General features: G+C 35.1%; 1 protein-coding gene across 1 annotated transcript in view; it reads right to left on the bottom strand.

Moving 5' to 3' along the window:
* Positions 1 to 17,392, bottom strand: part of A2m (alpha-2-macroglobulin) — a 51,241-nt gene that overhangs the window by 20,002 nt on the left and 13,847 nt on the right. The window contains exons 12-21 of the mRNA XM_046448195.2: positions 14,751 to 14,978; positions 14,440 to 14,503; positions 13,223 to 13,365; positions 12,465 to 12,614; positions 9,945 to 10,109; positions 9,292 to 9,388; positions 7,743 to 7,857; positions 1,693 to 1,921; positions 741 to 867; positions 293 to 414 (exon numbers count right to left, since the gene is read on the bottom strand). Coding sequence (XP_046304151.1) covers positions 293 to 414; positions 741 to 867; positions 1,693 to 1,921; positions 7,743 to 7,857; positions 9,292 to 9,388; positions 9,945 to 10,109; positions 12,465 to 12,614; positions 13,223 to 13,365; positions 14,440 to 14,503; positions 14,751 to 14,978 — 1,440 coding nt within the window. The remainder of the gene's footprint in view (positions 1 to 292; positions 415 to 740; positions 868 to 1,692; positions 1,922 to 7,742; positions 7,858 to 9,291; positions 9,389 to 9,944; positions 10,110 to 12,464; positions 12,615 to 13,222; positions 13,366 to 14,439; positions 14,504 to 14,750; positions 14,979 to 17,392) is intronic.

Raw genomic sequence — 17,392 nt, 5'->3', positions numbered from 1 at the left:
TGAGGGAAAAATACAGAAAACATGTTATGAGAGAGAGACAGACAGATTAGACAGACAGACAGACACACACACACACATACATGAGACAGAGACTGAGATGGGGATGATAGGTAGATAGGAATAGAGAAGAAAAATTTTAAGAAACCATCATATATTATTATTATAATTATTAATTATATCCAAATATGTGTAGTATGAATGTTATTATGGACTATATATTATCCATCTCTTCTTCCCTAACCTGATTCAGTGCTGTTTTTGTATGACTTATCAAATTGACAAGTTCACTTACTTCAACCAACAGTAGCTTGATGATTGTGTCTTTCTTTCCATATTTAGGGACCATAGCCACTTCACTCCCACAGAGCTCCTGAGACTCCAGTGCTTCTGCACTCACAGTGAAATTCACATTTCCTAAAAAAGCAAAAACAAAAAAGCAGTAGAGATAAGTACCATCTTTCCTTTCCTCTGTGCTTCTGATTTCAAGATTTATAAATGTTTAATGCTCTGTAGGCTTATATTTCATAAAAACATAAGAGCAGAAATAAAGCAACATAACCTAGAGGCCTCTGATACTGAGAATATAAGGTGGAGATGGAGGTGAGGAAGTGAGGGTATCCTTCTAGGAATCCTAGAATCACAGACCTCCTACCTTCTGGATGTCTTGGCTTGAGGGAAGTAACCCTGAGACACACAATCCTTGAGTAGAGAATTAGAGACTCCAGAAGTCTGTTCCTCACCTAATGACTTTGGAGTTACTTCCCAGGACACAGTGTGCCGCCCATCCCCACAGATGCAATGAGACCCTTGTTCCTTTTCCACTGGGACAGCTAGGAATGTGGGGGAGGTTTCCAGCTGTATGCGGACCTGAAACCACACAACAGACAAAAAGTTTATAAGTAGGAGACCAGAAAGATAATGGTATTGAAATAAAGGATATTGAGGGAATGGTTAGGTGTTGGGGTACTTAGGCTTAAAGATTTTATCAGTGAGCACTGAGTAACTTTAGAACCTGAGTCAACTTAATCTTAGTAATGTTGGTTGATCTTAGTATTCTAGGGGAGCCTCTTCTTCCAGATGGTGGGACCAAAGGTGAGGCAAGGTAATGCTGGCTCCTTGCCTGTGTGAGCTCTGCTTCTGTGACCTGGAAGTTTGGTCATTTTTCTAAGCTCTCCCAGCAGAGTTTACAAGTCTATAAATAGTTACGGTTTCAGCACAGGTAATGTGCTCACAAACAACTTTTAAAATGAGGTTGAGCATAATCAATAAAGTTAACTATGAAGGAATGTAGAAGGTGAATCTTAGAAAATCTGACATGAGCAGGAAGAACATTGATATTTGTTGTCTATGTCAGAAATCTCCATCCCCCCCAAGTATTGGAAATAGAATTCAGAACTTTGTACATGGTAGCAAGTACTTGACCACTGAGCTACACTTCAGCTCACCTCAAAATCATTGCCCAAACTATCTAACTTTAAAGGGTTATAATAAGGGTTAGAAACTTGTTTTTGCAATTCAGTACTTAGAGATAATAGCAATTATATATATATATAAGATATGAATATCTCTCTGATGGTATTCACTTTCTGCTGATCACATCTTATATAAAAGAATTTGTCAGTATTCCTAGAAATGCAATTTTTAATTTACTTGACTGTTGCCTTATATTCAATTTAGAAAAGACATCCTTACCCGGATGCATTTGGGAAGGTAGTTCAACACAGTGGCCTTGAGCGTGAAGGCCTCTCCACGGACCACAGAGTAGGGCATTGTGAGCTCCACAAAGAAGGGCTGGAAGACTCGGAGAGAGGCAGTGGGAGAGAGACCAAGCCCAGTGTCATTGGACAGGCAGAGGGCCCCTGCCTTCCACTCAGTGATGGTGTCAGGGACAGTTCCTCCTACTTCAGCTACACCCGATGAGCTGGGAGGAAGGTAATGTGAAGAACAGGAAATAAGTGAAATAAATTCTTCAAGGAAGAGAGGTCTTATAAAATGATTCTGTTATCATGATTTGAATGCATTTAATAGAAATACCAATAATGAAGAGCATAATTCAGACCACGCATTGAAAAATATAAGGCTTTTCTTCCAACCCTGTTTTTTCAAGGCTTGTCTCTATCAGAACCTCCTATAGATATATCATTGTAGTATACTTTTTATAGACAATATAATTATAGATTAAATAAGTAATTGGAAAGTATCGTTAAATTTTTTTCTATAAAATGCAGGTTCAGCATGGGCAGATTTATCATTTTTTATTTCTGCTATTACTGTGCCTATTTGGCCTGATTTTGTACTTAACCTAAGATTGCTGACCAATAAAGGATCTCATAATTGTTAATCCGCTCAATGCTTGGTTATATTTAGAACTATTCCTCTTTTTCTGTAAATCCTAGAATTAATTTTTTGTAAAATTTCTTAGTTTGATTTAATTATACTAGTGATACTTTATAACATAGTATGTTAAACCTCTCCTGAAAACAGCAATAAGCTTAAAAGTGCTTGGATTTTGAAAAGTTAGCTAAAAGTTCCTACTTCTCCCTGAAATGGGTCTATCTACATGCTTTCCCAGTTATTCCTGAGGGTTGGGTTTCTAATTGGCCTTGTTTGGGAGAGAAGGGACAGGTAAACAGTAGACTTCTGGAGTACAGAATTAGAGTGTGGGCACTTCCCATGCCTTCCACTCCTGGCTTGCTTCAGTGATAAAACTGGGTCTCCAGCTTCTTCCTGGAAGAAATTGGTCAACACATCAAGCACCCCAACTTTTACAGCTCCTATCCAAGTGTCTGGCTCCTAAATCATCTACCTCTAGATGATTCTAGGATTGGATGGTGCTTTCATTCTCAAGTACTCTGAAACCACAGAGAACAAAAAAGTGGTTTTAAATGGGGTACATGAGCACTTTCAGCAGCTCTCTCCTAGGGCTCAGTGCAAAGTGAACAGGTAAAAACTTTTCAGCACCCAGCTTTTCCCTGGAGAAGGCTAGACTACATACTTAATGCCTCAACTTTCCCAGCTGCTCTCTGTGGATCAGGCCTTCAATTAGCCTGAATTTAGTAGCCGAAGGATCAGGCAGTCAGTCTGTCTCTAGGAACATGAATGAGTATGTGGTTCCTTCCAATAACTCTTTTTTTTTTTTTTTTTTTTTAATATTTATTTTTTAGTTTTTGGCGGACACAACATCTTTGTTTGTATGTGGTGCTGAGGATCGAACCCGGGCCGCACGCATGCCAGGCGAGTGTGCTACCGCTTGAGCCACATCCCCAGCCCCCCAATAACTCTTTTGATTGGCTGGTTCCCAAGATAAAGCTAAGTGTCCAGCTAACTTGCCTGTCTCAGGGAGCAAAAAATAAAGAACAAAGCATTAAGTTGAATGTATGTGTAGTATGAATAAGAATGGAAGCATTTGTCACAGATCCTCTTCCCAGCTTTGAATAGAGTGAATGAAAGATATATTCTAACTCCCAGCTTCTCCTTGAGGATCAATGTAATTAAAGTATCTACCTAATATGCTAACTTTTTCTGCTGCAGTTCAAGAAATTAGCTTCTGTCTTGCTAATCTCAAGACATTGACAGACTTTCTTATACTTTAATCTCCTTGGGTCCACTAAAAATAAGACAATATGGATAAATACAAACGTTTAAGAGGCACCTAGAATATCTGGTTGGGCTTATTAGTGAGGTCCTTCTGCTACATGAGACCACTTTGACAAAAATGAGGTATGGTTGCTTTTCCTAATACAGAGAAAACAATATAGAGGGTCAGTGAAAAGGAAGAAACAGGAAAAATTTCAAACAAAAGAAAAAGATGAATCTCCAGAAAGTGACCTTAATGAAATGGAGGCAGATGATACACTCAACAGAGAATTCTAAAGAATAGTCATAAAGCTATTAATTGAGATTGGAAGACAAATGCATGAACAAAGTAAGAATTCCAACAAAGAAAAATATAAAAACTACTAAGTAGAAATCATAGATCTGAAGAATACAATAATTGAACTTAAAATTAATTAGAGGGCTTCAACATCAGACTGCATCAAATAAAAAAAAGGACTTCAAGCAAACTTGAAGTCAGGTCTTGTGAAATCATTTCATCTGAGGAGCAAAAAGAAAGAATGAAAAGATAGCTTAAGGGAGCTGTGGGACACCATCAAGAAGAATAATGTATATATTACTGGAATCTCAAGAGAAGAAATGAGAAAGTGATAGAAAGTTCAACAAATATATGAAAAAATGCTCATCATCTCTAGCAATCAGAGAAATGCAAATCAAAACTACTCCAGTCAGAATGGCAGCTATTATGCATACAAAAAACAATAAGTGTTGGCGAGGATGTGAGGAAAAAGGTATACTCATACACTGCTGGTGGGACTGCAAATTAGTACAGCCAATATGGAAAGCAGTATGGAGATTCCTTGGAAATATGGGAATGGAACCACCATTTGACCCAGCTATCCCTCTCCCCAGACTATATACCAAAAGGACTTAAAAACAGCATACTAAGGGACATAGCCACATCAATGTTTACAGAAGCACAATTCACAATAGCTACATTGTGGAACCAACCTAGATGCCCTTTAGTAGATGAATGGATAAAAAAGTGTGGCATATATACACAATGGAATTTTACTCAGTATTAAAAGAGAATAAAATCATGGCATTTGAATGGATGGTGTTGGAGAAGATAATGCTAAGTGAAGTTAGCCAATCCCCAAAAAACAAATGTTGAATGTTTTCTCTGATATAAGGAGGCTGACTCATAGTGGGGTGGGTGGGTAGGGGGGAGCATGGGAGGCTTAGATGAATTCTAGATAGGGAAGGGGGTGGGAGGGAAAGGGAGGGGGCAGGGGATTGGCAAGGATGGTGGAATGTGATCGACATCATTATCCAAAGTACATATATGAAGACTCGAATTGGGTGTCAACACACTTTATATATAAACAGAGATATGAAAAATTGTGGTATATATGTGTAATAAGAATTGTAATGCAAAAAAGAAAAAAACAAAGTACATGTATAAAGGCATGAATTGGCATGAACATACTCTATATATAAAGATATGAAAAATTGTACTCTATATGTGTAATAAGAACTGTAATGCATTCCGCTGTTGTGTATTTAAAAAATAAAATCAATTTTTAAAAAGAAGTAAATAGAAAACTGGATACAAGAAATCTGGAGAACACCAAATAAAATGAATCCAGAGACCCACACTGATACACATTATAAAATTGACAAAATTTGGATAAAAATATTTTTGAAAGGAACAAGAAAATTTCATTTGTTACATAGAAGGGACTCTCAATAAGACTATTAGGATTTCTAGCAGAAACTTGGCTGTCCAGAAATAAGTGCAGTCTTTTAATAAATCTTTGCATGTATATTGCTTTTGACATGTCCTGAAATTGTTTTTAGTGCTGTAAGTCAAGAACCTACCCTGGCTGGGTGGAGGTTCCACTGCCCACTTGGAGAGACCTATCCAGGGACACTTCTAAACCAAGGGATATATAGGTTCACTATAATCTTTATCAAAATTACAATTGCATTTTTTCATAGAAGTAGAAAAGTAATTCTAAGATTTGTATGCAACTGCAAAAGATCCTGAACAGCAAAAAGCAATTTTAAAGTAGAAAAAGTGACACACACACACAAATATTAAATAAAAAAGAAAGTTTTTTTGTGGTAACCTGGGTGTGTTTGGTGAAATAAGCCAGGGATAAAATGATCTCACGCAAGTGGTGAAATATAAAAAGTTGATTTTATAGGAAAAAAGAGTAAAATAATGGTTACAAGAGATTAGAAATGGTGGTGGGTAGAGATTATTGGTGCCCATTTTCTAACCTCTACCTAAGGAGTTAGTTCTAGTATTCTACAGCACAATAATATAACTGCAGTATACAACAGTACATGATGGGTTTCAAAAAAATTAGAAGAGTCCAAAGTTTGCCAACACATAGAAAGGATAAATTTATCTTAGAAGGTGTAAATACTATCATGGTTTGATCATCACACATTGTATACATATATCAAATCATTGTACTGTATTTCATAAATATGTAAACATATTGTGTATTAAAAAAAGAAAAAGTTGGAGGAATCACACTTCCTGATTTCAAGCTATATTACAAAGTCATAATAATAATAGTATGATTCTGGCATGAAATAAGATGTATAGAATAATGAAACACAATAGCACAGAAATAAACTCAAGCATATATGATTAACTAATTTTCAATAGGCCCCCAAGAAGAAACAATGGAAAAGGAAAGTCTCTTTAATAAATGATACTGGAAAAACTGGAGAGAGTGTGCATGCAGAAGAGTGCAATTGGGTCTTTATCTGACCATACACAAAAATCATGTCAAAATTGATTAAAGATCTGAAACTATAAAATTCATGTAAAAACATAGAGAAAATCTTGGCATTGGTCTGGGCAGTGATTTTTTGAATATCACACCAAGAGCACAGCCAACAGAAGCAAAAATAGACAAATGGGATTATGTAAACTAGAAAGCCTTTCACAGCAAAGGAAAGAGATAACAAAATGAAAAATCAGCCCATGGATTAAGAAAATAAGTGTGAACCATATATATGATAAGGGATTAATATTGAAAATGTATAAAGAACTCACACAGCTCAAAAGCAAAACCCCAATAATTGTATCAGAAAGTTGGCAAGTTATTAGATAGACTTTTTTTTTCAAAGAAGACATAAGAATAGTTTAGAAATCTAAGAAAAAGTTCTTAACATTACTAAATACCAGGGGAAAACATATCAAAACCACAAGAAGTTATCACCTCACACCTATTATCACCTCACATCTATTATCATCTCACACCTGTTAGGATGACTTATCAAAAAGATAAGAGATTAAAAAGTTGGGGAGGATGTAAAGGAAGGGAATCTTTGTGTACTATTAGAGGAACTGTAAGTTAGTACAGTCATTATGCAAAGCAGTGTGGAGATTACACACACACAACACCCCAACTATATGATTTTGAAATTCTTCTTCAAGGTATCTACTCAAAGGAATTGAAATCATCACCTCATAGAGATACATGTGCCCCTATGTTTATTACAGTGTTATTCATAATAACTGAGATTTGGAAACAACCAGAATGTCTGTTGATGAATGAATGGTAAAGAAATTGTGGTACATATATAAAATGAAGTATTTTTCAGCCTTAAGGAAAGGGTCATACTGCCTGTCACTTGTGACAATCTGGATGAACCTTGAGGTCATGATGCTAAATGAAGTAAGACACAACAACACCTGTACGGAGAATTTAAAAGAGTTGAATACATAGAAACAGACTATAGAATGGTGAATAATGCAGGGGTGGGTAAGGAGAGACAAGTGAATTGGTACAACATCACAGTTATGTAGGAGGAATAAATTTAGAGATCTAATTGGCAGCATGAAGACCATGGTTAAAGGCAATATATTATATACTGGAAATTTGCCAAGAGAATAGATTTTAGATTCTCTTACCCCCACCCCCAAGCCAACAACAAGAAATGATGTGTTAATTTACTTGACTGTTATAATAATTTCACGATATATATATATATATATATATATATATATATATATATATATATATACACATATATATATATATATATATCAAAGCATCATGTTGTACATTTAAAATATTTACAATAAAAAGAGGAATTAGCCCAGAAGTAAAAATTGTAAGGAATCTATATTGTTTCATTTACAGATAAAGGAAGTTACTTACTCTACCACCACTAAGTCCCAGATCCATGTCTCAGGGAAGTACTTTCTTACAGTCTCTTTGTGAGATACTGGCACATCTATCTCCTGAATTTGGCTTCTGTAAAGTGCAACTGGTGCTATGGTGGTGAGAAAAGACAATAAATGTAAAGGTAAAGCTTCTGAGAGATTTAATAAGTGCTACTGAATAAATAGGGTCATAAAATAAAGCGGAACCGGGAGGAGACACTTACATAGTTAGGGGAAATTTGTTTGAGGTGATATTTTAGTCAAATATGAAGTATTAGAATAAATTGAGCTAGAAGAAGAGAATGACAGAGAACACAGTGACCTTGGTAGAAAGCCTTGAATTGTTCTTGGAGCAGAAAGACTGTGGAGTCCTATGAGACTACTACCCATTGTGCTAAGTGGAGACCTATGGCACAGGAGGCGGCCAGGAGGCCAAACTGCCATTGGTGTGTTCCTCTGTGGAGCAAAGAAAAATTGCAGTAGATATAGAGTTTTGAGAAACAGTTGATAAGGATGAAAGCATCAGGATAAAAAGGCTTTTTATTTCATTGTATGTAAGCAGGTCAGAGTTAGGTACAAGTACAAGTAAATATTTAGTAGCCAGATTTTTTTTTTGTTCTGTTTTTTTGCTTTTGTACTGTGGGCACATAACCACTAAGCCACATCCCCAGCTGTTTTTATTTATTTTACTTTAAGACAACGCCTAGCTAAATTGCTGAGGCTGTCTTTGAACTCATGATCTTTCTGCCTCAGCCTCCCTGGTATTACAGGTATGAACCACCATACCTGGCTAACAGCCATTTTTTCTTTGCAGAAAATTTGCATGAGTTGTACTTACACAAGTTTAATATAAATCTTACTGGTAAGGATTATATAATTTATAAATAATACAATCTTTAAATTCCACAAAAGAAATTGATTTGGTATTTTTGAAAGTCAAAGTATTTTTGACTTTCTTTTTTATGTCCTAAACTTATCTTCAACTATAATTTTACAATATAAGACTACAAATAAATCCTTGATCACTATTACTGATTCACCAAAGAAATAGCTTACACACATTGATGAATGTGTGTTTCCACATGAACACTGGCTGATGTTTTGGGAAAGCCGAAGAGCTTCTTTACTTGACTGATGAGAATATAGTCTTGTGAGCATTTCTATTTCTGTTTACACTGATCTTATGCCTGGAAACTTTCTCTTCCCTTTCAACCCCATACATCTTCATTTATCAGAAGCAGATTCTTCATGAAAGATTTCCTTAATCAGAGCTAACCCTGCCTTTATTTTACATATCTATACCTGTCTTATAGCATTTTACATAGTCTTCCTTGTGTTCCTTCCAGATTTGCATTTGTGGGAGACTTGAGGTAATCTCATTTGGGCTTGTGTTGTTATGTAACCTTAGGCAAAAACTATAGTATATCTGAATCACAAGTTATTTTTTCTTTTTTGTTTTTGTTAATGTTTATCACATATTGTCTTAGAAACAATACTTTTATTGGATTTAACACTTTAGGCAGTAAATAATTTTAATTTTTTACCGTCATATGTTGAAAATCTCGCTTGATACTCTATAGTCTGTGTACATACTTTTGGTTTATGAATCTTTGAGTTTGTGAATACTCTTAAGCCCATATCCTATAAAGAAAATGATCACCTGATTAGTACATAACACACACATATATTTTGAATTCAACAAATAGTATAAGTAGCTTAATATTAAACTTTTAATGGTTATATTTGTAGAAGGAATATTAGTATAGTTACAATTTCATTTTGTCTAAAACAATAATTATTTTATATAAAGGAAATTTATAAATATCACAAAGCATGGGCTGGATTGTGGCTCAGTGATAGAGTGTTTGCCTTGCATATGTGAGGCACTGGGTTCAATCCTCAACACCACATAAAAATAAATAAAACAAATTAATTGTGTCCATATGCATCTAAAAAATTAAAAAAATCCAAAGCAATGAACTTTAATAAAAAAGGAAACTTGATTCAAGAGTCCAGAAGTTCCAGTCCTGGTTCTGTTGCTTTTAGCAGAGCTACTGTTGTTATTGACTTTGGAGGAAGTCATTTGATTCCTCTGTTCCATTAACCTCAACCATGATAAAAGGCATTAAAGTAAATAATTTCTCTATATGTGATATTTTAAGAACCTTAAGGATTCTCTGCAACATCAGAAATTTACCTTTAGTAAGCTATACATATCTTTTTCATTTGTATTTGACACTGGGGAATACAGGATTCCATTAATATAGACATTATCACGATTGACACAGTCTCCATGATCTTCAGCCTCATTCAAACTTTCAGGGATGCCTGTGAGGTCCTTCACTGGTAAAAGCTTATAAACCTGTGTAAATGCAAAGAACATGGGGGCTAACTTACTATTTTTAGAGCAAGCAGAAAAGAAAAAGAATAATTACCACTCAGTATTTAACAGAACAAGTAGCTTAATATTAATCTTTTAATGGTCATATTTGTAGAAGGAACATTAGTATACTTACACACACTAAACAGGCACACACACACACTCTAAACAGGCATATGACTAGGTATTGTATGCATCTTCTATATAAGACAGGATAATATTTTCTAAGGTATTATTCATAGAAGCAAAATGCTCCAGATTCACATCAGACATAAATCTGCAAAATACTGAAAACCACACTTTCAGATTCATTTGAAGGGTAGAAGTAGGACAGACATAAAAGTGCTGATAGGTGCATGGCATGAAATTTATAGAAGTTTGAAATTGAATAGATGGGCAAAGTATGTGGTGTGATGAACTTAGACAGTTTCTCAAAGGCAACTCTCTTAACATTCCCCTTGCCCCTTCCTGCTTTTATTTCTCTCCAAAGCATGTATTGTCGGTCTCATCTATGAAAATGTAAATCCCACCAGATATATAAATATATATATATGTATATACACACAAATATATATATATATATATTTGTACTGTAGATTGAACTCAAGGGCACTTAACCACTGAGCCACACCCCCAGGCCCTTTTTATTGTTTTTTATTTTGAGACAGGGTCTTGCTAAGTTGGTTAGGGCTTTGCCAAATTGCTGAGTCTATCTTTGAACTTGTGATCCTCCTGCTTCAGCCTCCTGAGCTGCTGGAGTTACAGGTGGTGGACACTGTATCTGGCCAGACCTATTTTTTTAATCTTTCTGGTAGTTCACTACCAGACTCGCAGCATTTAACGTAGTGTCTTGAACACAGTAGGTATTAAATATGTGTTAAATGAATGACTTCTTGGTAGTAGGAGCACAGTATTTCATTAATAAAACACTAATCACGGATTGAGAAGAACTAGCATCCTGCTAATACTTGAAAGCTTCTCTGTTATTATTAATAATTTAATAATAAAGAGTTGTTACAGTTTGGATTGGGGTCGCTCAGCACTTGCCTAGCATGTGTGAGGCACTGGTTTGATTCTCAGCACCACATATAAACAAATAAATAAAGGTCCATTGACAACTAAAAAAAAACATTAAAAAAGAGTTGTACAATTTAAAAAACCTTTGAGAACTTAAAATTGTTATGCAAACATAAAACATTAATTTTTCCATATATACTTATGTTCCCACTATTGCAATATACTTTTAATTCTTCCTTTAAAAATACCTAATAGCTTCAACTAAAATCCCACTTAGAAGAACCAAAAAAGTAAGAAATATATCCTCATAAATTTCTATTTTTAGGGAATTAGAAATATAAAATTTTCCTTTGTAAAATTTTGATAGAAAAAAACTTCAGTAAGTTGTTTTTCCAGTTTGTCTCATATTGAAAATTTGAAGATATGAGCAGCAACCTGTGCATGTTATTAAGTAGTTAAGTGAAATATCATACCATTTTGCTATTTCTTTTATTAACACTGTATTTAAAAATATTTGACTTATCAGTGTCATTTAGCAGTTCACTTTTGGTAATTTTTAATCATCAGAGACTATATATAATTTTTTAGAAATTATTGAGATAGTCATCAGCTTGAGATAGTCATAATTTCAACAGATTTAATTATAGAAACATAAATCTGAAGTTTCATCTAATCTGTGCAGTCTTAGTGCAGGAAAATGTATCACTTTCATTAGGATTTTCAAAATGTTAAAACTATTATTGGTTTCACGAAGCTGAGGGAATTCAGAGGCTTTGTATAGTACATGGTCTCTTCTACATTAATAAATATAATTTACAAATAACTTTTCTGATTCCTCAGAGTTACTTTGTTTATTTGTGTATGTGTCCCTTTCTTTTTGCAACCTGCCCTGTATTCTCTCAGCATTTCATATATAGATGGTCTTATACAATCATATTTGGGTTTGTATTGCCATGTGATGTAGAGCAAGAACTTTACTATATCTGAATCATAAGTCCATTTTTGGTTAATTTTTATCATATTTCATGTTTTTAAAAATTCTTTTATTTGGTTCAGTACATGGTGCAACAAATTTTTATTAATTCTTTTCAGCTGCAGAAGCTAGTTTTGTATGTGTGTGTGTACAGAGAGAGAAAAAGAGAACATGAGAAATTATGTACAATTATCTTTCTCTCTAAAGAAAGCACACATGAAAGAGCTCAAAATTATTAACTTATAGATAGATATAATTTTAATAGATCCTGTCCGACTCAAGCATTTCTTCCTGATCTAAGCCCGTTGCACAGTCCTTCGTGATCTCTGAGGCTGTCAGGAACTCACCGATGATGCAGAGAGCTCAGCCTCGGGCCTCATGAGCAGCACACTTTGGTCCACAGCTCGGAGAGCACAGAGGGACTGAGGAGAAGCTGTGACTCGCAGCTGGGCATGTGAGGCTGGAAGAGTTTGTACTGGTCTGAAGCTCAAATCCACCTGTGAATTTGGTGCAGATGTCAGAAAAGCAAATTTCCAGATTAACCATGGGTTCACTTGCATTTCCTGAGTGTTCCTCAATTTAATGCATAACTACTTTGTTTGCCTTCCTGGTGACTGGTATTTTGTAAGTACTAAGGCTTTTTGTCTTCTGTACTTTACTTTGAATCTCAAGATTCAGTAGAGGCATTGAAATGACTTATGATTTATAAACTACTAATTTTGAGGTGTCATTTTTTATTCTTTCATACACAATGAGGTGCTTATTAATTTAGGGTGGAATGCAAACGAATCTAAGTGCTCCTGTTTTTTTGTTTTGGATATTTGTGGTTTTAAAAACTTGGTTGCATACTTCCCAACATTTCTTCATAGAAGAAGGGAGCAAGGTACTTTGAGCTGTGAAATGTTAAAGACAATGGTATATATAGAATTTTGCAGACTTTGTCAACTGACATGGCTTCTTAGTGTGATTCTGTTGTTACTTTGCTGGTTGTCTCTGGGGAATTCATTTAAACCCTTTGGCTTCAATGCTCACACTTATGAAGTAATTCATAATTATAGTAACTATCAATTTTGAATGTTGAAATTTTATGGTATGAAGCACCCACCTTGTTTGCCAGACAATTTTCAATCTCATATTTTGCAGAATCTCCAACCATTTCCCCATCAGGTAAAATGGCATAGATTAACAATCGAGCAATTGGAGCCAAGTCTGACTCCACAAGGAAGGTCACGGAAAAATGGCCTTTCACTGGAACAGAGAGAATGAGAGGATCAGTCATGTGTTATACATCTCCCCAAAGCTGAAATAAAATCATTGTGTCACACAGCCATTTTAGGAGCTTGGTCTGGTTAATAACTGCTTCTATGAGTAGATATAATAAACAGTACATGTTAATAAGAATCCTAACTTTTAAAAAACCTTCCTCTCCTACATAAATCACATGTTGATTTCTCACCAATTTTAGCTTTAGCTCACCTACATAAGACTCTGAACTAAAGGTGTGGATACATCTAACTTTGGTACCATTTGATCTAGACCTCACACTAGGAGGTCTAGATTAAAGGGAATTAGAAACTTAAATTATGCTAAGAGTTTAGCACATTGTATTTATGCTCATATCTTCTCTCCCCTTCTGTGAAGCAAATATTTTGTCCTTTTATCAGAGGAAGACTATGTTCCTTTGGAAGTTTTTTTTAATGCCTCTGTAGATTATTTAGAGGTTGCATTAAACATTCCTAAGTTGGTGCTTTGTGTTGGTTCAGAGATGTCAAAAGAGTAGCTCATTTATAGTTTTCCAGTAACTCATTGCTTAGATTCCTTAGAATAGGAGAAAACCTCAAAGATTTATATTGTTCCATATTTGTTTATGGGGAGAGGCCCATTCAACCATGGAAGTACTCAATTTAAAATTTGAAAATCATAACTACCTTCAAAGGAGAAATAAGATTCTTATTAAGATATCAATGATTTCGAACAAGACCTGGAATATAGAAGGACTCCCAGAACTTTCCTGTCCTCCTCCCCGTTCTTTATGCAATGCTAAAATGTCTCATTTTGAGAAGAGATCCATAAATATTTGCAGTTAAGTATATGGTATGCACAATAACATCAATAGTTTAAATAATTAAACAGAATACACTGGAAGAAAAAGAAAACAAATATATGATAAAGGGAGAAAATAAGAAATATTGCTTTCCTTCCTTCAACTTCCTCTTTTTACAGAGATTAGATGGAAATTATCTGTATTTGAAAATATTTCTGTAGTGTAAGGTTAAATGGGTCAGAATAGGGCAGAAATATGGACATTTTGGAAATACATACTGTCTCCCTGCTCCACAGGCAGGACATGAGTCCCAGTTCGGACAATGCCTCCCTTTGCCATTATCTGCAAAAAGAAAATAAAAAAGGAAATTTAGTTTGCCCCAAAGAGACTTTCCTCCAGTCTTGAGTTCCATGCCAGATGCTTGCTTTATTTAGCCCCTGCTCTCAATAATTTGCCACAAGAAAAGTCAAACTTTCAAAATGAACATGGATAAGAAGTCAAAATAGTGGTGTTGAAAGAGCTATATAATTACTTGCCCCACAGAGAGCTCCTTGTATAGACGAGTCAATGCAGGGACCTCCCTTCTTACCAGATAATAGAAGACGAGCTGCTTCAGCTCCTGTAGGACCTGTTCATTTAGAAGATAATGTGCCTGGACTGTCTGAGATTGGCCACATGGCAGTTTACCAGGAATAGGTTCAAGGTGGATAAAGCTTTTGCTCAGGGAGAATACAACATTAGCAGTGTGATATGCATTCTCATTTTCCTCTGAGAGCCACTGGTGGTTATAGCAGGGGCTGTGATCCTTGTGTTTGACCTAATGAATAAAAAACAATGTTATTTTATAGATTATGTATCAAGGATCAATGTTCTCACAGAACTGTGTAAGTTTACTCTTGTACCTTAACTAGTAGTTAGAAATATTTTGCTCTACAGTAAGAGATGAGAAAGATTTGTATCAAATGCAGGCATTTTTTATGCTTTTACATTACAGAGCATCCTGGGTTTGGTATTTATATATCTGAAGCGCATAAAAGGAAGCATTCTTTGCTCTGAATAGCTTGCTTGAAATTTGGATACTTTACTATGCAGGTAGACGCACTGGGCTGTCAAACCTGATTGAAGAGGGTAAATATTCTCTAGAAATTGAAGAGTTGTGCTTTATAAAGCAGTTGCTTCTTTTATGATGGGGTTCAAGTGAGTATTACGAATAAAGGAAATATTGCAACCTTTGGGGTCTGAAAAAAATTTCTGTAAAAAGCATTATTCATTTGTTTATTTTATTTTTTTCTTTCCACACTTTTAATACTTTTTAAAATTATTGTTTTTATTCTTTTGCTACCAGGGATTAAACCCAAGACTCAACTACTGAGCCAAATCCCCAGCCCGATTTTGTGTTTTATTTAGAGACAGGGTCTCACCGAGTTGCGCAGAGCCTCGATAAGTTGCTGAGCCTGGCTTTGAATTTGTGATCCTCCTGTCTCAAGCTCCTGAGCCACTGGGACTACAGGTGTGCACCCTGCATCCAGTTTCCAAGTTTTAAAATTGGTGCATGATAGTCATAAAAAGGATTATTTAAAGAGTTGGTGAATTAGTGGAAGCCTGTCTTTCCAGGACTATCTTAAGTTGATTATTTTTAATGCTTCTAGTGGTTCTGGATTCTCATGCTTCATAGCTCAATTTCAGTTGTATTTTCAACTTCTCTTCATGCAGATCTTGCTCCTTGGCTCTTTCCAAGCTTCCTCAAGGTCCCAAGTAGCATGAATGAATCTTTATGCCAGCAAAATGCTTTGTTCATAATATATCTCTATGATATTTTCTAGTGATAATATATGAGAGCATCAAAAGAGGGAAAATTTTAAAATATTTTGTCAGAACTAGTACAGTGGCACGTAGAAAGCATTCAGGATACTTCTGACTTGATAAATGAGCAAATATTCAAGTTTTAGTTGTTAGCAATTTTTATGTGATCCATTTAAAGCTGAATCAGTAAAATATACTTTTTATCCTTTCTTTGTACACCAACATGAAACCTTCTAAAAGGCAGAGGGTTTTATCACTATGACTGTGCAACATTTATTGTGTAGCCACATTTACATCTATTAATGAATAGACTGCATGCTATATAAAACAAGTTAAATGGGTAGAAATAGACCACCTGGGAAAATAGCAGGACAAAAGCAAAGTAAGACAATTTATCGAGGGTGTATTTCTGAAACTAAATGCTAATTATGTTAGGGCATTTATAGAGTAAAAGTATGTAACAGTTAAAGGGAGCATCACTAAGTACTTTAAGGTGCACTAGGTCATTTAATCTCACAGCCACCCTAAGAACTAGATCATATTTTACCTATTGTACAGCTGAAGGAATGAAACATAAATGTTTGTCCAGTTATTTCCCTTAATGTAGGGTTGAGTCAGTATTTATATCCAGTTTATTTGATTTTCACTTTAGAACCCACACTTTAAGAAAAAATTGTGGTTAAAATCACAACATAAAATTATCATTTTAATCACGTTTTAGTGTACAGTTTAGTAGTGTTAAGTATATCTATTGTGCAAAGTATCTTCAGAATTTTTCAAGTTAACAAAACTGAACCTCTACATCCACTAAACAGCAACTAGCCATTTCTCTCTCTGTCCAGCCCCTGGCAACCACTATTCATTCTATTTTCTGTTTTTATGACATTGACTATATTAGAGACCATGGAAGTAGAATCATGTAGTATTTGTCTTTTTTTGTGACCATCTTATTTTTATTTAGCATAATGTCCTCAAAGTTTACTGATATTGTAGCATGTGATAGAATTTTTAAGATTGAAAAATCTTTTGTTGGATATATATACTGCATTTAAAAAAATTTATCCATTCATAGGTTGATGAATATTTGGGTAGTTTCTACTCCTGGGCCATGGTGAATCCCTACTATAAACAATGGGTGTGCACAGTGAAATTTTACTCAGTAATAAAAGAGAATAAAATCATGGCATTTGCAGGTAAATGGATGGTGTTGGAGAAGATAATGCTAAGTGAAGTTAGCCAATCCCCCAAAACAAATGCTAATGTTTTCTTTGATATAAGGAGACTGACTCATAGTGGGGTAGGATGGAGGGGAGCATGGGAAGAATAGATGAATTCTAGATAGGGCAGAGGGGTGGGAGGGATAGGGAGGGGACAGGGGATTAGCAAGGATGGTGGAATGTGATAGACATCATTATCCCATGTACATGT

The sequence above is a fragment of the Marmota monax genome, unplaced genomic scaffold, assembly GCF_021218885.2.
Source record: "Marmota monax isolate L192 unplaced genomic scaffold, Marmota_monax_Labrador192_F-V1.1 WCK01_AAM20220418_F8-fsc00315, whole genome shotgun sequence".
NCBI classification, from domain to species: domain Eukaryota; kingdom Metazoa; phylum Chordata; class Mammalia; order Rodentia; family Sciuridae; genus Marmota; species Marmota monax.
Note: the sequence above shows the minus strand (reverse complement) of the source record. Positions and strands in the feature narration are given on the sequence as shown.